The sequence below is a fragment of the Oncorhynchus gorbuscha genome, unplaced genomic scaffold, assembly GCF_021184085.1.
Source record: "Oncorhynchus gorbuscha isolate QuinsamMale2020 ecotype Even-year unplaced genomic scaffold, OgorEven_v1.0 Un_scaffold_2968, whole genome shotgun sequence".
Taxonomy (NCBI): Eukaryota; Metazoa; Chordata; class Actinopteri; order Salmoniformes; family Salmonidae; genus Oncorhynchus; species Oncorhynchus gorbuscha.
In genome coordinates, this window is record NW_025747341.1 from 21,349 (window position 1) to 45,000 (window position 23,652).

General features: G+C 46.1%; 1 protein-coding gene across 1 annotated transcript in view; it reads left to right on the forward strand.

Annotated features, from left to right (window-relative positions):
• Window positions 1-3,916: 3,916 nt before the first annotated feature.
• The window catches only part of LOC124027183 (proline-rich protein 5-like), a 34,059-nt gene continuing 14,323 nt past the window's right edge, over window positions 3,917-23,652 (forward strand). The window contains exons 1-2 of the mRNA XM_046339649.1: window positions 3,917-5,438; window positions 11,314-11,418. Of these exons, the coding sequence (XP_046195605.1) occupies window positions 11,390-11,418 (29 nt within the window). The 5' untranslated portion in view covers window positions 3,917-5,438; window positions 11,314-11,389. The remainder of the gene's footprint in view (window positions 5,439-11,313; window positions 11,419-23,652) is intronic.

Genomic DNA, 23,652 nt, shown 5'->3' on the forward strand with positions numbered 1-23,652 from the left:
GTGTAGAGGCTGTTATAGCAGCACAGGGGGGACCAACTCCATATTAATGCCCATGATTTTGGAATGACAACATGTGTCCACATACTCTTGGTCATGTAGTGTGCCATAAGCATCATGTCTCAACTCCCAAAACATAACAACATCCTGGCACTCCACCTGATTTAACATTCACATTTTTACCTCTTTTAAAAGGAACAGGCTTCTGAAGGGAAATTTGCAGACAGTTTTAGTGTACGGATAATCTGGATCACGGTTCCTTTGAAGTGGCCAGTCCAGTTAATGATTCTGCAAGGTTAATGGACATGTGGCACAGTCACACATATCCCAACCAGACAGGCGGGGGGGGGGAAGTGTGCCAGGACTTTTATCATGTTAATGATATCTGAGTGAGACTGACTAACAAAATCAATTGGGGGCCCCCTGGAGGTTAGGGCCCCTGGACACATGCCCTGTGTGCCCAGTCGGTATTCGCCCATTATTACTACAAGTTTAGATAGCTGGCTAGACTCATTTACCAATGTAAAAATGGTTAACTAACATGGATAATTGAGTGACTATCAGTGGCTGACATAACAAGAGAGAAACTGTTGATGCACAACCACATGTAGAAATTGCACCTTGTGTATTCTACTATTCTAACTGTCAACAGGAAGTTGAGACCCCGACTGAGTTCTGAAAACAATTCAACACACTTCGGTCAGGTCATGTCTGTCTCTTGGAACCGGCTCTGGCTGGATCATAAGGGTCAAACATAAAATAAAGTACTTGGCATGAAGAGACAAAGTGTGGTTAAATATTCCTAACTTCCACCAACATACTGCATGCTGGTATTCCATGCACAAGGCCAGGAGGTTACCTCTAGTCAGGAAAAGCTCCTGTCCCTAATGATGAAATGCTATATACTGTGTATATATATATAAACCAGTAAAATTGTAATTGTGTACTTTTAGAATCAACCTTTCTACAAGGAATGGTATTGTATATACTAGTATTGGTTGAATGACGATGTGTTTGGACACATGCCATTCTCTGGGCCTTAATGTTAGTTCCATGACCCTAAACAAACATTCTCTCACCACAGCATCAGGTATTTATGACTCTGGCTACTCAACAAGCTACACATTAAACCAGAGAGGGAGAGAGAGAGAGAGAGAGAACTTTCTCATGCTGTATGTTCCCCAGGTACCTTACTGTTATTCTTTTATGCCCCCAGCATTGTAAAGGCAGATATTCCTGACCTTGGAGTTGGACTTTGCCATGTGACATTCTCAAAACACTTGGTACTATAAAAGTCAAACAGAACAGCAGGTTGCTGATCATTATCGTCAAAATACCTCAAATATCTTCCAGAAGGATGATGGACAATCAAAGGTTGGTTGATTCTCTGATATGGTTTCTTCTTCTAAGAGGTTTGTTTTGGGGAGATCTTCCAATAACTCTTCATGCAGACTCTTCTCAAACAGCAAGCAACAGTGGGACTGAAATGTCTGTCAAATATCTAGGTTCTGTGAAGATCCTCTGGTGTAAAATATCTAGGTTCTGTGAAGATCCTCGGTGGTGTCAAATATCTAGGTTCTGTGAAGATCCTCTGGTGTAAAATATCTAGGTTCTGTGAAGATCCTCAGTGGTGTGAAATATCTAGGTTCTGTGAAGATCCTTAGTGGTGTCAAATATCTAGGTTCTGTGAAGATCCTCAGTGGTGTCAAATGTCTAGGTTCTGTGAAGATCCTCGGTGATGTAAAATATCTAGGTTCTGTGAAGATCCTCTGGTGTAAAATATCTAGGTTCTGTGAAGATCCTCGGTGGTGTCAAATATCTAGGTTCTGTGAAGATCCTCAGTGGTGTCAAATGTCTAGGTTCTGTGAAGATCCTCGGTGGTGTGAAATATCTAGGTTCTGTGAAGATCCTCAGTGGTGTCAAATGTCTAGGTTCTGTGAAGATCCTCGGTGGTGTAAAATATCTAGGTTCTGTGAAGATCCTCTGGTGTAAAATATCTAGGTTCTGTGAAGATCCTCTGGTGTAAAATATCTAGGTTCTGTGAAGATCCTCGGTGGTGTCAAATATCTAGGTTCTGTGAAGATCCTCGGTGGTGTTCTTTGACAAATCCATTGATGTTGGATTAGGTGGGGATTGGATAGTGGATCTGAAAACTTGCTGATCACCAGCATTTTGTCCAGAGAGTGCACAGCTGAATCACTGCTTTCTCTTTAATGAGCACTTAGTATAATGTACAAGATTGTCTTCCTAGCTTTATGGGGATCATTAGGCTGAATGCTTTGGTTTTAAATGAATTCAACTTTATACGTTGTTGTTCGGAGGCGCCACAGACTGCAGATTTAAAACCGGTTGTCTACTAACTCATCTTGGCACTGGCACAGCTCCAGAACTCATAGCGTGGGACAGTCTCTCGTTTAGCAGTTTCTCCATGCACTCTCAGCACAGACAGACCGGTGGAAATACTACAGTGCGCGCACAAACACACGCACTCTAGTCTACACACATTCCACAGACACTTGCAGACGCTTGTGTAACGCGGACTCCACTAGATACCGTAGCAGCTGGTGCTGCGAACTCAAGTCAACAAGAGGAAACATCCACGAGCCGTGACATCCTCGGAGTCGGCTCCGTTTACACATCCGTACTCCACTCGCATACTCAGACAGACAAGGACTCTTTCGGGACAGCTTCAGTGTTACTGTCTACCTTTGCGAAATTTCTATAAACCAAGAAGGATTGAAACACAGATTTTGATATCATTTTTCAGTGCGTGTTGGAGCGCCTATATATTATCTTTGTGGCATGTTGTAGCGCACCGCCAGAGGAAGACAGCGACCATACACGTGGGTACCTTTTATAAACGTCTGCTGTGTAGCTTATTGACTTGATTTGCCTAACGTTAGTAGTGGTTGTCAACTCCGTCTGTAGCCATGATATATAGTTGTCGAATGATACCGTGCCCTGTTATAAATAGATAGAATATATACCGAAATAGCGACGCAACACCAGAGCAGTAGCATAGGCTGTCCAGACTGCCTCCGGGATTGGTTTTAGGTGTGCGTCTGCAGCGTTCCGGAGAGAGGTGAGACGTTGGCGGTTTCAGAGACGCGGGCAACCCCGTATGTCCTTTGACCTTGTCCTTTGTATCTTTTAGAGGGGACATATTGATATACTGTCAAAATGTCAACAAAAAAACAATAATCTAAACGTGTTGGATGACAGAGACTAATGGAGTAGGGAGACAGTTGAGAGCTCTGGGACTGGCAGGGACACCTCAGACAGAGACTAATGGAGTAGGGAGACAGTTGAGAGCTCTGGGACTGGCAGGGACACCTCAGACAGAGACTAATGGAGTAGGGAGACAGTTGAGAGCTCTGGGACTGGCAGGGACACCTCAGACAGAGACTAATGGAGTAAGGAGACAGTTGAGAGCTCTGGGACTGGCAGGGACACCTCAGACAGAGACTAATGGAGTAGGGAGACAGTTGACAGCTCTGGGACTGGCAGGGACACCTCAGACAGAGACTAATGGAGTAGGGAGACAGTTGAGAGCTCTGGGACTGGCAGGGACACCTCAGACAGAGACTAATGGAGTAGGGAGACAGTTGACAGCTCTGTGACTGGCAGGGACACCTCAGACAGAGACTAATGGAGTAGGGAGACAGTTGAGAGCTCTGGGACTGGCAGGGACACCTCAGAGACTAATGGAGTAGGGAGACAGTTGAGAGCTCTGGGACTGGCAGGGACACCTCAGACAGAGACTAATGGAGTAGGGAGACAGTTGACAGCTCTGGGACTGGCAGGGACACCTCAGACAGAGACTAATGGAGTAGGGAGACAGTTGAGAGCTCTGGGACTGGCAGGGACACCTCAGACAGAGACTAATGGAGTAGGGAGACAGTTGAGAGCTCTGGGACTGGCAGGGACACCTCAGATAGAGACTAATGGAGTAGGGAGACAGTTGAGAGCTCTGGGACTGGCAGGGACACCTCAGACAGAGACTAATGGAGTAGGGAGACAGTTGAGAGCTCTGGGACTGGCAGGGACACCTCAGACAGAGACTAATGGAGTAGGGAGACAGTTGAGAGCTCTGGGACTGGCAGGGACACCTCAGACAGAGACTAATGGAGTAGGGAGACAGTTGAGAGCTCTGGGACTGGCAGGGACACCTCAGACAGAGACTAATGGAGTAGGGAGACAGTTGAGAGCTCTGGGACTGGCAGGGACACCTCAGACAGAGACTAATGGAGTAGGGAGACAGTTGAGAGCTCTGGGACTGGCAGGGACACCTCAGACAGAGACTAATGGAGTAGGGAGACAGTTGACAGCTCTGTGACTGGCAGGGACACCTCAGACAGAGACTAATGGAGTAGGGAGACAGTTGAGAGCTCTGGGACTGGCAGGGACACCTCAGACAGAGACTAATGGAGTAGGGAGACAGTTGAGAGCTCTGGGACTGGCAGGGACACCTCAGACAGAGACTAATGGAGTAGGGAGACAGTTGACAGCTCTGGGACTGGCAGGGACACCTCAGACAGAGACTAATGGAGTAGGGAGACAGTTGAGAGCTCTGGGACTGGCAGGGACACCTCAGACAGAGACTAATGGAGTAGGGAGACAGTTGAGAGCTCTGGGACTGGCAGGGACACCTCAGACAGAGACTAATGGAGTAGGGAGACAGTTGAGAGCTCTGGGACTGGCAGGGACACCTCAGACAGAGACTAATGGAGTAGGGAGACAGTTGAGAGCTCTGGGACTGGCAGGGACACCTCAGACAGAGACTAATGGAGTAGGGAGACAGTTGAGAGCTCTGGGACTGGCAGGGACACCTCAGACAGAGACTAATGGAGTAGGGAGACAGTTGAGAGCTCTGGGACTGGCAGGGACACCTCAGACAGAGACTAATGGAGTAGGGAGACAGTTGAGAGCTCTGGGACTGGCAGGGACACCTCAGACAGAGACTAATGGAGTAGGGAGACAGTTGAGAGCTCTGGGACTGGCAGGGACACCTCAGACAGAGACTAATGGAGTAGGGAGACAGTTGAGAGCTCTGGGACTGGCAGGGACACCTCAGGGCTTCATACCCTCTCCTATCCCTCTTCTGCATGTATGGTGAAGGTCAGGTTTGGTAAGGTAACGGTACAAGGATGGGGGCGGAGCTTATTAGAATAATATCCAGCATGCTTTGCAAGTGTTTGTGTTTTTTTTACATTTACATTTTGGTCATTCAGCAGACGCTCTTAACCAGAGGAACTTACTGCATGTGATAGATACATATTTTGTTGCAATCTACAATTGGTTCCTCTTTCCTATTAAAACCTGTCTAAGCCAGAGGGTGGGGGTTCTACTAAGGATCGTTTAGCTGTTTGATTTTTGAATTTTAAGACCCCTTGAAGAACAAAAAAAAAAAACAGAAGAAAAACATGATTGGATGAATTTTGGTGGGTACCTTACTGCTATTAGCATATTCAAATGCCTCGAATAACAGATTCACTACATAGAACAACAGATCAAAAGGAAGTTTGTTCTGAAGTGTCTGAGTGATATATGAAAGACCAGGATTTTATTCTTATTTTTGTCACTAAACAGTCTCCATACCTCCGTTCATTTTTTCAACTGGTACCACGGGACCTTCAGACAAGTCTTGTGATAACTGTAATATAATGCTTACTTATTATACTTGAGAATGTATATCAGTTGAAATTTGGCCATGGAATCAATGATCGAAAAATAAGTATTTTCAAATGCACCTGATTTCAACGTCCAGAAAATGGGTTATTTTCAATGTCCGGATGATCCATATTTTCATCACCTAAAATGTACCTGATGTCAATGTCTGAAACATAGTTAGTTGTGAAATATGTATTTTCAATGGCCTTTCGCTTATTGGGACATGGTTGTCCTCTTTAATGTGAGTTCGATAGGTTCATAGAAGTTAGCATCCTTCCTCTTGATCTGAATTATGTTGATTTATGCATTACCTGTCCACCCCTGCAGTGGCACACTGTAACCAGCAGGTGGAGGAACTCTGATGGAATTAGAATTGTCACTTTTTTTTCCTACTTTTTCAAACTGTTTTACCTGCAGGCTGCATGTTCTGTTGGAAATAACACAGCTCAATATTTAGAAACACTGCACACTCCTTTTCAACTGGTCTCTTCTGCCTGAAATTACCAGGACAAGTATACAGCACTAACACTCGCTCATTATTGTTATTATGTTGGGTGCTGTGGGTAGTAATGTTCAGGACTGAGTGTTGCCCTGGTGCCAGTCAGTGTGACTGGGATGAGTGAGTTAGTGTTGGGTGTCCTCCTGCATTATCTTGGATCAGGGTTAGTTTTCACTTGGGGAACTTCCTGCTATCTGTTTACACAGTGGTGATGGCAGGGAGCCCACTCATGTTACTACGAGAGACCAGATGGAGAGAAGGGGGAGGTAGAGAGCGAGACGAGAGAGGGGGAAGACTAGAGTGAGAGAGAGAACAATAGAGAAAGGAAGTCAAGAGGCAGAGAATCCTAGAGCAGAGCCAGAGATGAGAGGGAGCAGCCGCAGCCCAGATGACATCTCCATACCAGGGTTTGTACCTGGCACCAGAGAGGTTGGATGGAAACCTGTGGAATCGCAGACTAGAGCAGCAGACGTTAAGCAGGGGATTGGCTGTAAAGCTGCTGTGTGCCTTTCGGCTGTTCTGTCAGCTGTGACTGTGTGATGTGGTGTCCAGGACTAGAGCCTGGGACCGCGGCCAAGTCTGACTTCTGACTGGCCATTGGCCCAGAGTGGCAGGTGGAACAGGGGCTGTAGCCAGTAGCCAGACAGGTGACAGGAGAGAGAGGCCAGGAACATCAGAACACTTCCTGGAGCAGAGTTGAGTCACAGCAGAGTCGTTCTAGTGACTTGGGCAAAATGCAGTCATATTTAATTAAGATCTACATGTGAACAAATGAGCAGCATATGTAGTTAACCACCTCCCTATAGTTACAGTAGAGATACCATCTGCTGTTTTAGATTCAGTTGAAACATTCTCTGACTTGTTCTGATGGTTCAGTTCATTGGGTATGATTACTGTCTGAAATATGAAGGGTTGAGAATATAGAAACATCAAGCACGTGTGTTGTTTTGAGGTTTGAGTCGGGCACCTCCTCGGCTACCTCGGCTACACTCGTTCATGAGGACCCGGCGTCTGTTTTATGCGGAGGATCTCAGCACCTCTTTAGGGAGTTTGATGGAAGAGAATCAAGTGTCTCACTACAGTGTGTGTGTGTGTGTGGTGACTACACCCATATTCATTTAATTATAATATTTTATTGGGTAGGAGAGCTGAGCTGCCACCTCTCTGGCATCCGTCAGAAGGTACCTAGGATGCACCCTGTCCCCCTCCCTCTCTCTGTCTGCCTTGGAATATATTGATGTCTCTGGTTTGATCTCCAAACATTTGGTTAGCCCTGCATTCCAGGCTCTCTATGACCTCCACTGTGATGAGAAACAGACGGACGGTCAACTAGAAGACTGGATTTAAGTCTATTATGTAAAACGCCTGATGGCTCTGAAAGGAAGATGAAGTAGTGTAGCTAATGTTGTAGTGTCAGACACAAGCTTTGAGTCTCTGAGAATGTAAAGTCCAAATCTCTGAGTAAACCACTACTTAAACATGTTTCCATGTACCATCTGCCAAAGTAGAATGGCCCCTTTATTCCAATGAACTTGTTGACCTCAGTTCTTTGATCTAGTCGACCGAGACACACGCTACTCCTGTCTCTCAGTGGGGTATCAATCATTCTGCATCATAGCCTTTTCAACCCAGTTCAGTCTGTGTGGGGGGCTGAGTTGGGGGACTGGGCACAACAACCCAAAACACACACAGTCACGGAACACAGATTACAACTGAGGAGAAACAAAAGGAGAGGAGGAGAGGACTGTTGGGTCTCTGAGAGCGTCGCACGCTAACCAACTGTTGGGTCTCTGGGTCTGCTAAGCAACTGTTGGATCTCTGAGAGCGTCGCACGCTAACCAACTGTTGGATCTCTGAGAGCGTTGCACGCTAACCAACTGTTGGATCTCTGAGAGCGTCGCACGCTAACCAACTGTTGGATCTCTGAGAGCGTTGCACGCTAACCAACTGTTGGATCTCTGAGAGCGTCGCACGCTAACCAACTGTTGGGTCTCTGAGAGCGTTGCACGCTAACCAACTGTTGGATCTCTGAGAGCGTCGCACGCTAACCAACTGTTGGATCTCTGAGAGCGTCGCACGCTAACCAACTGTTGGATCTCTGAGAGCGTTGCACGCTAACCAACTGTTGGATCTCTGAGAGCGTCGCACGCTAACCAACTGTTGGATCTCTGAGAGCGTTGCACGCTAACCAACTGTTGGATCTCTGAGAGCGTTGCACGCTAACCAACTGTTGGATTTCTGAGAGCGTTGCACGCTAACCAACTGTTGGCTCTCTGAGAGCGTCGCACGCTAACCAACTGTTGGATCTCTGAGAGCGTCGCACGCTAACCAACTGTTGGATCTCTGAGAGCGTTGCACGCTAACCAACTGTTGGATCTCTGAGAGCGTCGCACGCTAACCAACTGTTGGATCTCTGAGCGTTGCACGCTAACCAACTGTTGGGTCTCTGAGAGCGTTGCACGCTAACCAACTGTTGGATCTCTGAGAGCGTCGCACGCTAACCAACTGTTGGATCTCTGAGAGCTCTGACGCTAACCAAGTCTCGAGCGCACGCTAACCAACTGTTGGATCTCTGAGAGCGTTGCACGCTAACCAACTGTTGGATCTCTCTCGCACGCTAACCAACTGTTGGATCTCTGAGAGCGTCGCACGCTAACCAACTGTTGGATCTCTGAGAGCACGCTAACCAACTGTTGGATCTCTGAGAGCGTTGCACGCTAACCAACTGTTGGATCTCTGAGAGCGTTGCACGCTAACCAACTGTTGGATCTCTGAGAGCGTAACCAACGCATGCTAACCAACTGTTGGATCTCTGAGAGCGTCGCACGCTAACCAACTGTTGGCTCTCTGAGAGCGTCGCACGCTAACCAACTGTTGGATCTCTAACCACGCTAACCAACTGTTGGATCTCTGAGAGCGTCGCACGCTAACCAACTGTTGGATCTCTGAGAGCGTCGCACGCTAACCAACTGTCAGTTCCCTACTGTGACGTGGTCATTTGTTTTCCTCTTGCAGTGCTGGGTGAATGGTAGTGCAACAGGGGAAGAGGCCTTGGTACATGTTTGCCCTCTGTGGGTTATTGTTGAATGAAGTCATATGTACATAGAAGTGTGCAGTATATAAATCAGAGTTGAGATGAGGCGACTATGGGAAGACATTAATAGGAAAAGTTTAATACAATGCGTGAAATAACAGAATAACTTTGGATTGAAGAGTTGATGTAAAGAAATGCATTGGAGACTGAGAACCATAGAGATGGAAAGACATCTCAACTTTGTGTCTGTGCCCTTATGGCATCTGACAGCATGGGCCATCTCCATTTTAAAGTTGTACATTTTCTTCTTATTTTGTGTTTGAAAAAAGTGAAAAGCTAATATTGTTTATTTACTGCCACCTACAGTACTGGAGTCCTGAACCAAATCCTGGGTGTCATTCATTTATTTTGGCCACTAGATGGCGGTGATATAGCTTAAAGCCATTTATAAACCATAACACCCAATTTGAATGCTCTGATAAGTGGCTGATCGCTCCCAACCCATAGGAATCCCCACCCAGTTGACTACTTTACAATGGTGTAAGCCCTCAGTGGCAATGTCTGTGTTAAAACAGGTTATATCCTAGTTGAGTCCTCTAACCATCTCTATGGATAGAGCATGTTCTGAACTGTCCGTGTTAAAACAGGTTATATCCTAGTTGAGTCCTCTAACCATCTCTATGGATAGAGCATGTTCTGAACTGTCCATGTTAAAACAGGTTATATCCACGTTGAGTCCTCTAACCATCTCTATGGATAGAGCATGTTCTGAACTGTCCATGTTAAAACAGGTTATATCCACGTTGAGTCCTCTAACCATCTCTATGGATAGAGCATGTTCTGAACTGTCCATGTTAAAACAGGTTATATCCACGTTGAGTCCTCTAACCATCTCTATGGATAGAGCATGTTCTGAACTGTCCATGTTAAAACAGGTTATATCCACGTTGAGTCCTCTAACCAACTCTATGGATAGAGCATGTTCTGAACTGTCCATGTTAAAACAGGTTATATCCTAGTTGAGTCCTCTAACCAACTCTATGGATAGAGCATGTTCCTGTCCGTGTTAAAACTAACCTCTAACCATCTCTATGGATAGAGCATGTTCTGAACTGTCCATGTTAAAACAGGTTATATTCTAGTTGAGTCCTCTAACCATCTCTATGGATAGAGCATGTTCTGAACTGTCCATGTTAAAAAAACAGGTTATATCTCTATGGATAGAGCATGTTTGACTGTCCTCTAACCATCTCTAACCATATGGATAGAGCATGTTCTGAACTGTCCATGTTAAAACAGGTTATATCCACGTTGAGTCCTCTAACCATCTCTATGGATAGAGCATGTTCTGAACTGTCCGTGTTAAAACAGGTTATATCCACGTTGAGTCCTCTAACCATCTCTATGGATAGAGCATGTTCTGAACTGTCCATGTTAAAACAGGTTATATCCACGTTGAGTCCTCTAACCATCTCTATGGATAGAGCATGTTCTGAACTGTCCGTGTTAAAACAGGTTATATCCACGTTGAGTCCTCTAACCAACTCTATGGATAGAGCATGTTCTGAACTGTCCGTGTTAAAACAGGTTATATTCAGTTTTAGTTGAGTCCTCTAACCATCTCTATGGATAGAGCATGTTCTGAACTGTCCGTGTTAAAACAGGTTATATTCTAGTTGAGTCCTCTAACCATCTCTATGGATAGAGCATGTTCTGAACTGTCCATGTTAAAACAGGTTATATCCACGTTGAGTCCTCTAACCATCTCTATGGATAGAGCATGTTCTGAACTGTCCGTGTTAAAACAGGTTATATCCACGTTGAGTCCTCTAACCATCTCTATGGATAGAGCATGTTCTGAACTGTCCATGTTAAAACAGGTTATATCCACGTTGAGTCCTCTAACCATCTCTATGGATAGAGCATGTTCTGAACTGTCCGTGTTAAAACAGGTTATATCCACTTTGAGTCCTCTAACCAACTCTATGGATAGAGCATGTTCTGAACTGTCCGTGTTAAAACAGGTTATATCCACTTTGAGTCCTCTAACCAACTCTATGGATAGAGCATGTTCTGAACTGTGACTGGTGTGCTTTCTTGTTGTTTGTGAAAGATGCTGGCTGGACACCGGTCCCTAGGTCAAGTTCAGTCTCTGACCCCCACCCCTCACCTTTGACCCCTCACCTCGGATGGAAGAACGCACCCATTCCTTTAGGAGGTGAGAGACCACAAGTCACTGCCCCTCTCTCCGTACACACACACACACACACACACACACACACACACACACACACAGACAGACAGACAGACAGACAGACAGACAGACAGACAGACAGACAGACAGACAGACAGACAGACAGACAGACAGACAGACAGACAGACAGACAGACAGACAGACAGACAGACAGACAGACAGACAGACAGACAGACAGACAGACAGACAGACAGACAGACAGACAGACAGACAGACAGACAGACAGACAGACAGACAGACAGACAGACAGACAGACAGACAGACAGACAGACAGACAGACAGACAGACAGACAGACAGACAGACAGACACACACACAGACACAGACACAGACAGACACACACACAGACACACAGACACACACACACACACACAGACAGACAGAGACACACACACAGACACAGACACAGACACACACAGACAGACAGAGACACAGACACACAGACAGACACACAGACAGACACACAGACAGACACACACACACAGACACACAGACAGACACACAGACAGACACACAGACAGACACAGACCATTTAGATTCACCAGTGTTCCAGTAGGGAGGGTGGGGTCAGTGTCGTAACTACATATGTGGACACTGAGGTCTGGATCTCTGGAATTTCTCCTAATGAGATTTTTTTATTGAGAAACTATATATTTTGTTCATAATAAAGAAAAAATCCATTACAGGTCAACATGTAAATATTGCTCCCAGCGCTTCAACTGAGTTGTCATCGCGCCGGCCTCATTGAGAACGAGAGGAATCATAAACACTGCTTTGTTCGTTACGTTCTCCTGCCTCCTCCTGATTGGTTCCCCAGAGTCAAATGGCTAACTCCGCCCTCCACAGGACTGAGACGTGAACTGAACTACCGAAGCGTCCAGTCGGCTCAACGAGGCAACTAGAGGCTGCTGACAGTGTGTTTGCGGCAATTTTAAAACTGTCCAGTGACTCCTTCCGTGTCTACAGACACCCACCCACCCAAACAGACACCCACCCACCCAAACAGACACCCACCCACCCACACAAACAGACACCCACCCACCCACCCAAACAGACAGACAGCCACCCACCCACCCAAACAGACAGACAGACACCCACCCACCCAAACAAACAAACACCCACCCACCCACCCACCTACCCACCCAAACAAACAAACACTGACTCACGAGTGCACAATTGGTACATAGTCGCAAATAGACATGTCAGTCAGGTGTCTAGCTGCCTGCAGAGACTTCTAGTGTTGAAGTGTTGAAGTGCTCTGGCTGGTATTACTGAACCAGAAGGATGAAGTGAGAAGCCAACGTCTGGCTGGTATTACTGAACCAGAAGGATGAAGTGAGAAGCCAACGTCTGGCTGGTATTACTGAACCAGAAGGATGAAGTGAGAAGCTAACGTATGGCTGGTATTACTGAACCAGAAGGATGAAGTGAGAAGCCAACGTCTGGCTGGTATTACTGAACCAGAAGGATGAAGTGAGAAGCCAACGTCTGGCTGGTATTACTGAACCAGAAGGATGAAGTGAGAAGCTAACGTCTGGCTGGTATTACTGAACCAGAAGGATGAAGTGCGAAGCCAACGTCTGGCTGGTATTACTGAACCAGAAGGATGAAGTGAGAAGCTAACGTCTGGCTGGTATTACTGAACCAGAAGGATGAAGTGAGAAGCCAATGTCTGGCTGGTATTACTGAACCAGAAGGATGAAGTGAGAAGCTAACGTCTGGCTGGTATTACTGAACCAGAAGGATGAAGTGAGAAGCTAACGTCTGGCTGGTATTACTGAACCAGAAGGATGAAGTGAGAAGCCAACGTCTGGCTGGTATTACTGAACCAGAAGGATGAAGTGAGAAGCCAACGTCTGGCTGGTATTACTGAACCAGAAGGATGAAGTGAGAAGCCAACGTCTGGCTGGTATTACTGAACCAGAAGGATGAAGTGAGAAGCTAACGTCTGGCTGGTATTACTGAACCAGAAGGATGAAGTGAGAAGCCAACGTCTGGCTGGTATTACTGAACCAGAAGGATGAAGTGAGAAGCCAACGTCTGGCTGGTATTACTGAACCAGAAGGATGAAGTGAGAAGCCAACGTCTGGCTGGTATTACTGAACCAGAAGGATGAAGTGAGAAGCCAACGTCTGGCTGGTATTACTGAACCAGAAGGATGAAGTGAGAAGCCAACGTCTGGCTGGTATTACTGAACCAGAAGGATGAAGTGAGAAGCCAACGTCTGGCTGGTATTACTGAACCAGAAGGATGAAGTGAGAAGCTAACGTTAAACGGAGCAGAAAAATACTTTCTTTACAGAGGGTAGGCTACTGAGACAGATAGTGATGTGGTGCTCAGTGGTGAGGCTGCAATGCATGCAGGAGGAAGTGGACACAGAAAGAGGGGTTAGTACAGTGGTTACCAAACTTGGGGTCAGGGCCCCATGTAGGGTCCCCTCAGAAAATCTGTACGAATTTTGTCAAACAAGTTAGGAACTACATCTCAACATGGCCTATCTCCCCAATAAGGCCTACATTAAAATGATATCAACATGGCCTATCTCCCCAATAAGACCTACAATCCCATGATATCAACATGGCCTATCTCCCCAATAAGACCTACATTACAATGATATCACCATGCAAACAGTACAGGTAAATGTCCTAAGTTTAATTTCGTCTCTGATGTTGCGTGTCAGTATTTCCCTCCATTCAGGGGTGTATCACAACTGTAAAGCCCACCGCACCTCTCTAATTCAGAGACCTTCTCCTACCGATCTCCATACAAACCTTCTCCTACCGATCTCCATACAAACCTTCTCCTACCGATCTCCATACAGACCTTCTCCTACCGATCTCCATACAAACCTTCTCCTACCGATCTCCATACAAACCTTCTCCTACCGATCTCCATACAAACCTTCTCCTACCGATCTCCCATACAAACCTTCTCCTACCGATCTCCCATACAAACCTTCTCCTACCGATCTCCATACAAACCTTCTCCTACCGATCTCCCATACAAACCTTCTCCTACCGATCTCCATACAAACCTTCTCCTACCGATCTCCCATACAAACCTTCTCCTACCGATCTCCATACAAACCTTCTCCTACCGATCTCCCATACAAACCTTCTCCTACCGATCTCCATACAAACCTTCTCCTACCGATCTCCATACAAACCTTCTCCTACCGATCTCCATACAAACCTTCTCCTACCGATCTCCCATACAAACCTTCTCCTACCGATCTCCCATACAAACCTTCTCCTACCGATCTCCATACAAACCTTCTCCTACCGATCTCCATACAAACCTTCTCCTACCGATCTCCATACAAACCTTCTCCTACCGATCTCCATACAAACCTTCTCCTACCGATCTCCATACAAACCTTCTCCTACCGATCTCCATACAAACCTTCTCCCGATCTCCATACAAACCTTCTCCTACCGATCTCCATACAAACCTTCTCCTACCGATCTCCATACAAACCTTCTCCTACCGATCTCCATACAAACCTTCTCCTACCGATCTCCATACAAACCTTCTCCTACCGATCTCCATACAAATATCTCCAAACCTTCTCCTACCGATCTCCATACAAACCTTCTCCTACCGATCTCCATACAAACCTTCTCCTACCGATCTCCATACAAACCTTCTCCTACCGATCTCCATACAAACCTTCTCCTACCGATCTCCATACAAACCTTCTCCTACCGATCTCCATACAAACCTTCTCCTACCGATCTCCATACAAACCTTCTCCTACCGATCTCCATACAAACCTTCTCCTACCGATCTCCATACAAACCTTCTCCTACCGATCTCCATACAAACCTTCTCCTACCGATCTCCAAACAAACCTTCTCCTACCGATCTCCCATACAAACCTTCTCCTACCGATCTCCATACAAACCTTCTCCTACCGATCTCCATACAAAAACCTTCTACCGTTCTCCATACAAAAACCTTCTACCGTTCTCCATACAAAAACCTTCTACTACCGATCTCCATACAAAAACCTTCTCCTACCGATCTCCATACAAAAACCTTCTCCTACCGATCTCCCATACGAAAACCTGCTCCTACCGATCTCCATACAAACCTTCTCCTACCGATCTCCACACAAACCTTCTCCTACCGATCTCCATACAAACCATCTCCTACCGATCTCCATACAAACCTTCTCCTACCGATCTCCATACAAACCTTCTCCTACCGATCTCCATACAAAAACCTTCTACCGTTCTCCATACAAAAACCTTCTACCGTTCTCCATACAAAAACCTTCTCCTACCGATCTCCATACAAAAACCTTCTCCTACCGATCTCCATACAAAAACCTGCTCCTACCGATCTCCATACAAAAACCTTCTCCTACCGATCTCCCATACGAAAACCTGCTCCTACCGATCTCCATACAAACCTTCTCCTACCGATCTCCCATACAAACCTTCTCCGACCTACCTATATTCTATCCTGGCCCAGGTACTGATCTATTCTCTACACTACCTCAAAACTCTCTGTTATCCCGCATCTTTCTCTCTCTGTCTCTCTCTGTCTCTCTCTGACTCTTCCTGTTTCTCTGTTTTTCTCTCTCTCTCTCTCTCTCCCTCTCTCTGTTTCTCTCCCTCTCCCTCTCTCTCTCTCTCTCTCTCTCTCTCTCTCTCTCTCTCTCTCTCTCTCTCTCTCTCTCTCCATCTCTCTCTCTCTCTCTCTGTTTCTCTCTCTCTCCCTCTCTCTCCCTCTCCCTCGCTCCATCTCTCTGTTTCTCTCCCTCTCCCTCTCTCTCCATCTCTCTGTTTCTCTCCCTCTCCCTCTCCCTCTCTCTCTGTTTCTCTCCCTCTCCATCTCCCTCTCTCTCTATTTCTCTCCCTCTCCCTCTCCCCCTCTCTCTGTTTCTCTCCCTCTCCATCTCTCTGTTTCTCTCCCTCTCCCTCTCCCTCTCTCTCTGTTTCTCTCCCTCTCCCTCTCCCTCTCTCTCTGTTTCTCTCCCTCTCCCTCTCTCTCTGTTTCTCTCCCTCTCCCTCCATCTCTCTGTTTCTCTCCCTCTCCCTCTCTCTCTCTCTCCCTCTCTCCCTCTCTCTCTCTCTCCCTCTCTCTCTCCCTCTCTCTGTTTCTCTGTCTCTGTGTTTCTCAAGTCAATTCAAGAGCCTTTGTTGACATGGGAAACATGTTTACATTGCCAAAGGAAGTGAAATGGATAAACAAAAGTGAAATGAACAAAAAATGAACAGTAAACATTACACTCACAAGTTTCAAAGTAATAAACACATTTCAATGTGCAAAAGGGAAAATAAATACACATAAATATGGGTTGTATTTACAATGGTGTTTGTTCTTCACTGGTTGACCTTTTCTTGTGGCAACAGGTCACTAATCTTGCTGCTGTGATGTCACACTGTGGTATTTCACCCAGTAGATATGGGAGTTTATCAAAATTGTATTTGTTTTGTAATTCTTTGTGGATCTGTGTAATCTGAGGGAAATATGTCTCTCTAATATGGTCATACATTGGGCAGGAGGTTAGGAAGTGCAGCTCAGTTTCCACCTCATTTTGTGGGCAGTGAGCACATAGCCTGTCTCCTCTTGAGAGCCATGTCTGCCTACGGCGGCCTTTCTCAATAGCAAGGCTTTGCTCACTGAGTCTGTACATAGTCAAAGCTTTCCTTAATTTTGGGTCAGTCCCAGTGGTCAGGTATTCTACCAAGTAGCATTCCAGCTTGCTCTGGTTTTTTGGTAAATTCATTCCAATGTGTCAAGTAATTATATTTTTGTTTTCTCAGGATTTAGTTGGGTCTTCTGTCTCTCTCTCTTTCTGTCTCCCTGTGTCTCTCTTTCTCTGTCTTGACCATCTCTCTGTGTCTCTCTCTTTTTCCACCTTCTCTCTGTCTCTCTCTTTCTCCGTCTTGACTCTCTCTCTGTGTCTCTCTCTTTCTCTGTCTTGACTCTCTATCTGTGTCTCTCTCTTTCTCCACCTTCTCTCTGTGTCTCTCTCTTTCTCCACCTTCTCTCTGTGTCTCTCTCTTTCTCCACCTTCTCTCTGTGTCTCTCTCTTTCTCCACCTTCTCTCTGTGTCTCTCTCTTTCTCCACCTTCTCTCTGTGTCTCTCTCTTTCTCCGTCTTCTCTCTGTGTCTCTCTCTTTCTCCGTCTTGACTCTCTCTCTGTGTCTCTCTCTTTCTCCACCTTCTCTCTGTGTCTCTCTCTTTCTCCACCTTCTCTCTGTGTCTCTCTCTTTCTCCACCTTCTCTCTGTGTCTCTCTCTTTCTCCACCTTCTCTCTGTGTCTCTCTCTTTCTCCGTCTTGACTCTCTCTCTGTGTTGTGTCTCTCTCTTTCTCCACCTTCTCTCTGTGTCTCTCTCTTTCTCCATCTTCTCTCTGTGTCTCTCTCTTTCTCCGTCTTGACTCTCTCTCTGTGTCTCTCTCTTTCTCCACCTTCTCTCTGTGTCTCTCTCTTTCTCCACCTTCTCTCTGTGTCTCTCTCTTTCTCCACCTTCTCTCTGTGTCTCTCTCTTTCTCCGTCTTGACTCTCTCTCTGTGTCTCTCTCTTTCTCCACCTTCTCTCTGTGTCTCTCTCTTTCTCCACCTTCTCTCTGTGTCTCTCTCTTTCTCCACCTTCTCTCTGTCTCTCTCTTTCTCCGTCTTGACTCTCTCTCTCTGTGTCTCTCTCTTTCTCCGTCTTGACTCTCTCTCTGTGTCTCTCTCTTTCTCCACCTTCTCTCTGTGTCTCTCTCTTTCTCCGTCTCGACTCTCTCTCTCTGTGTCTCTCTCTTTCTCCACCTTCTCTCTGTGTCTCTCTCTTTCTCCACCTTCTCTCTGTGTCTCTCTCTTTCTCCACCTTCTCTCTGTGTCTCTCTCTTTCTCCACCTTCTCTCTGTGTCTCTCTCTTTCTCCGTCTTGACTCTCTCTCTGTGTCTCTCTCTTTCTCCACCTTCTCTCTGTGTCTCTCTCTTTCTCCACCTTCTCTCTGTGTCTCTCTCTTTCTCCACCTTCTCTCTGTGTCTCTCTCTTTCTCCACCTTCTCTCTGTGTCTCTCTCTTTCTCCATCTTCTCTCTGTGTCTCTCTCTTTCTCCGTCTTGACTCTCTCTCTGTGTCTCTCTCTTTCTCCACCTTCTCTCTGTGTCTCTCTCTTTCTCCACCTTCTCTCTGTGTCTCTCTCTTTCTCCACCTTCTCTCTGTGTCTCTCTCTTTCTCCACCTTCTCTCTGTGTCTCTCTCTTTCTCCGTCTTGACTCTCTCTCTGTGTCTCTCTCTTTCTCCACCTTCTCTCTGTGTCTCTCTCTTTCTCCACCTTCTCTCTGTGTCTCTCTCTTTCTCCACCTTCTCTCTGTCTCTCTCTTTCTCCGTCTTGACTCTCTCTCTCTGTGTCTCTCTCTTTCTCCGTCTTGACTCTCTCTCTGTGTCTCTCTCTTTCTCCACCTTCTCTCTGTGTCTCTCTCTTTCTCCGTCTCGACTCTCTCTCTCTGTGTCTCTCTCTTTCTCCACCTTCTCTCTGTGTCTCTCTCTTTCTCCACCTTCTCTCTGTGTCTCTCTCTTTCTCTGTCTTGACCATCTCTCTGTCTCTCTCTCGCTCCCTATATCTTCCTGTCTACTCTCGCCCTCTCGTTCTCCCTCCCTCTCTCTGGGGGAAGTTTCCGGGACAAATAAGAACTTCATAAATGTCAGATGGTAATGTTTGAAGGCTGAAGGGCCTGTAACTATGTCAGGTGTGTCCCTGTATAGCTGGTGTGTAGACAGCAGTGAGTTTTTACCCAGCACCACTAAATCACATTACAGAGAATGTGTGGAGTCAGGGATACTTCGTTAGCTTCTCAACTGCCTTTATATTAAGCATAACAACTGAGGTGTGTGTGTGTGTGTGTGTGTGTGTGTGTGTGTGTGTGTGTGTGTGTGTGTGTGTGTGTGTGTGTGTGTGTGTGTGTGTGTGTGTGTGTGTGTGTGTGTGTGTGTGTGTGTGTGTGTGTGTGTGTGTGTGTGTGTGTGTGTGTGTGGTTCAAAGACTTGAAGGAGTAGTGACATCATAGAGAAACAGACATTCTTAACCAGGTTAATGGGTGATGTTGGTCTACAGCCAGGGGCTCGTCCAGGACAGGCCTCGTATTCAACACAAATACATCGATTAGTAAGATAAATGATCTGTAATCGCCGTCAGAGTCCAAGACAGAAACACAAGTCTCCCTGATTACATTTCAAATGAGACCACATTCCAGGGGCTCGTCCAGGACAGTGGGAGGGACGGAAGCGTCATGGTGTGTGTGTGTGTGTGTGTCTTGGAGGCTGAGGTTGGTGATGTTAATTATTGACGCTACCCATCCCTTAAGCGGGATAATTATCATCAGCAATCGCTGAATAGCATAGCACCTCAGTCAAATAATATTACTAAAGATATTCATATTCATGAAATCATAAGTGCAATATTGCAAAACACAGCTTAGCGTTTTGTTAATCCACCTGTCATCTCAGATGTTGAAATGATGCTTTACAGCGAAAGCAATCCAAGCGTTTGTATAAGTTTATCGATCGCATGACAAAACATTAAGTACACTTAGCATCAGGTAGCTTGGTCACGAAAATCAGAAAAGCAATCAAATTAATCGTTTACCTTTGATGATCTTCAGATGTTTTTACTCACGAGATTCCCAGTTACACAACAAATGTTCCTTTTGTTCCATAAAGATTATTTTTATATCCAAAATACCTCCGTTTGTTTGGCGCATTATGTTCAGAAATCCACAGGATAGAGCGCTCACGACAACACAGACAAATTCCAAATAATATCAATAATGTCCACAGAAACATGTCAACCGTTTTTTATAATCAATCCTCAGGTTTAAAAAAAAAACATATAATTGATAAAATATCAACCGCAAATGTATTTCACAGTAGGAGAGGGAAAAGCAATGCCTATCCAAACTCTGTTGCGCGAGCGAAACTCATGTGACCAATTGACGCGATGTTATTGTTCTGGCTCATTTTTCAAAATAAAAGCCTGAAACTATGTCTGAAGACTGTTGACACCTTGAGGTAGCTATAGGAAAATGAATCTGGTTGATATCCCTTTAAATGGAGCAATGGGGGGCTATGGAACATGGAGTTTTCAAAATAGAAGCCACTTCCTGGTTTGATTTATCTCAGGGTTTCGCCTGCAATATCAGTTCTGTTATACTCACAGACAATATTTTGACAGTTTTGGAAACTTTAGAGTGTTTTCTATCCTAATCTGTCAATTATAGGCATATTCTAGCATCTGGTCCTGAGAAATAGGCCGTTTACTTTGGGAACGTTACGGCACATAAAAATAGTGCCTCCTAGCTTCAAGAGGTTATTAATGATCTCCTCAGAGCAGACATACAGACGGTGGGAAACTCAGGAATGTTGGACCGTCTGAAACTCTAGACTGTTCTAGTCCGAGGAGAACTGAGCCCTGGCGACACCGGCCCAGATGGGTTGCGTCTCTCGTATACAAAACAGGAGATAATATTTTGACTTTTTTTTTGACAGGAGGTAGCAGGCTACCTGACGTTTTGTTAATAATGTATCCACATGCTACAGGTTTCACAGTTATATAGAAGACAAATAGCCTTGTAGTGTTGTCATAAACAGTGCAGGGTCAGTTATATAGAAGACAAATAGCCTTGTAGTGTTGTCATAAACAGTGCAGGGTCAGTTATATAGAAGACAAATAGCCTTGTAGTGTTGTCATAAACAGTGCAGGGTCAGTTATATAGAAGACAAATAGCCTTGTAGTGTTGTCATAAACAGTGCAGGGTCAGTTATATAGAAGACAAATAGCCTTGTAGTGTTGTCATAAACAGTGCAGGGTCAGTTATATAGAAGACAAATAGCTTTGTAGTGTTGTCATAAACAGTGCAGGGTCAGTTATATAGAAGACAAATAGCCTTGTAGTGTTGTCATAAACAGTGCAGGGTCAGTTATATAGAAGACAAATAGCCTTGTAGTGTTGTCATAAACAGTGCAGGGTCAGTTATATAGAAGACAAATAGCCTTGTAGTGTTGTCATAAACAGTGCAGGGTCAGTTATATAGAAGACAAATAGCCTTGTAGTGTTGTCATAAACAGTGCAGGGTCAGTTATATAGAAGACAAATAGCCTTGTAGTGTTGTCATAAACAGTGCAGGGTCAGTTATATAGAAGACAAATAGCCTTGTAGTGTTGTCATAAACAAGGGTCAGTTATATAGAAGACAAATAGCCTTGTAGTGTTGTCATAAACAGTGCAGGGTGAGAGAAGCAGCTGTAGCAACACTTTAACCTCTACCTGTACTTCTATGTAAGGACACTCATTTTCATTTCCTGTTTGAGAACATATCCTGTTGGTGAATGAGAGGAGGGCCAATGGGAAAAGCCCTGAGCACCCTCAAAGAGCTCCCAGCATGCTTAGCATCTAGCCCACATGCAGACACACACACACACACACACACACACACACACACACACACACACACACACACACACACACACACACACACACACACACACACACACACACACACACACACACACACACACACACACACACACTCTCTTCTGAACACAGAGAAAGAGTAAATATGCTTGTCACCTTTGAAACGTTCCCCTTTCGTCAGGCTGGGCTGAATAGATCCTTTGTATATCGTTAGCTGGTACTCACTGGCCCTCACAGGGCTTAGTTTGGCTGGTGCAGTCTGGAGGAGAGGGGAGAGGGAGAGAGGAGGAGGAGGAGGGAGAGGAGGGGTGGATATAGAGGAGGGGAGGAGGGGAGAGAGAAGGAGGGGGGAGGGAGGGGGAGGGGAGGAGGGAGAGAGGAGGGGAGGAGGGGAGAGAGAAGGAGGTAAGAGGAGAGGAGAAGGGGAGGGGAGAGGAGAGAAAGGGGATAGAGAGGAGGGGAGAGAGAATGAGGTGAGAGGAGGAGGGGAGAGAGAAGGAGGTGAGAGGAGAGGGAGGGGATAGAGAGGGGGAGGGAGGAGTGTGAAACTTAACCCTGTCCTGTCTGGATGGCTGTAGTTTGTCTGTCCTACATCAATGCTGCATCATGGAGTGGGGATACTATGTACCAATCTATTTACTGGAGTAAGTGCTGTTTCTAGTGATTATGTTTGAGTTGTTCCTGTTAGATTTACAGTCTTTTGATTGATGGGTTTATGACTGTAGGCTTTTGAGTGACTTTAAATCTCCGTGACACCAGTTCATTCACAGTATGAGTATCAACTTGTGTTAGTCAGTCACTCCGTAGTTGGTCAGTAGTGTACAGTCAGTCACTCCGTAGTTGGTCAGTAGTGTACAGTCAGTCACTCCGTAGTTGGTCAGTAGTGTACAGTCAGTCACAAGGTACTTGGTCAGTAGTATACAGTCAGTCACTCCGTAGTTGGTCAGTAGTGTACAGTCAGTCACGCAGTAGTTGGTCAGTGGTGTACAGTCAGTCACTCAGTAGTTGGTCAGTAGTGTACAGTCAGTCACTCAGTAGTTGGTCAGTAGTGTACAGTCAGTCACTCAGTAGTTGGTCAGTAGTGTACAGTCATCAAACTCTGGGCTGTGAAGTCTTGCCATTTGTGGTTGTCGCCATTGTTCCTGCCTGTCGGGGCAGTGAGAGGAGGAGACCTCTAACACAGAGGAACAGGGTAGTGAGAGGAGGAGACCTCTAACACAGAGGAACAGGGTAGTGAGAGGAGGAGACCTCTAACACAGAGGAACAGGGTAGTGAGAGGAGGAGACCTCTAACACAGAGGACCAGGGCAGTGAGAGGAGGAGACCTCTAACAGAGAGGAACAGGGCAGTGAGAGGAGGAGACCTCTAACACAGAGGAACAGGGCAGTGAGAGGAGGAGACCTCTAACACAGAGGACCAGGGCAGTGAGAGGAGGAGACCTCTAACACAGAGGACCAGGGCAGTGAGAGGAGGAGACCTCTAACACAGAGGACCAGGGCAGTGAGAGGAGGAGACCTCTAACACAGAGGACCAGGGCAGTGAGAGGAGGAGACCTCTAACACAGAGGACCAGGGCAGTGAGAGGAGGAGACCTCTAACACAGAGGACCAGGGCAGTGAGAGGAGGAGACCTCTAACACAGAGGAACAGGGCAGTGAGAGGAGGAGACCTCTAACACAGAGGACCAGGGCAGTGAGAGGAGGAGACCTCTCTAACACAGAGGACCAGGGCAGTGAGAGGAGGAGACCTCTAACACAGAGGAACAGGGCAGTGAGAGGAGGAGACCTC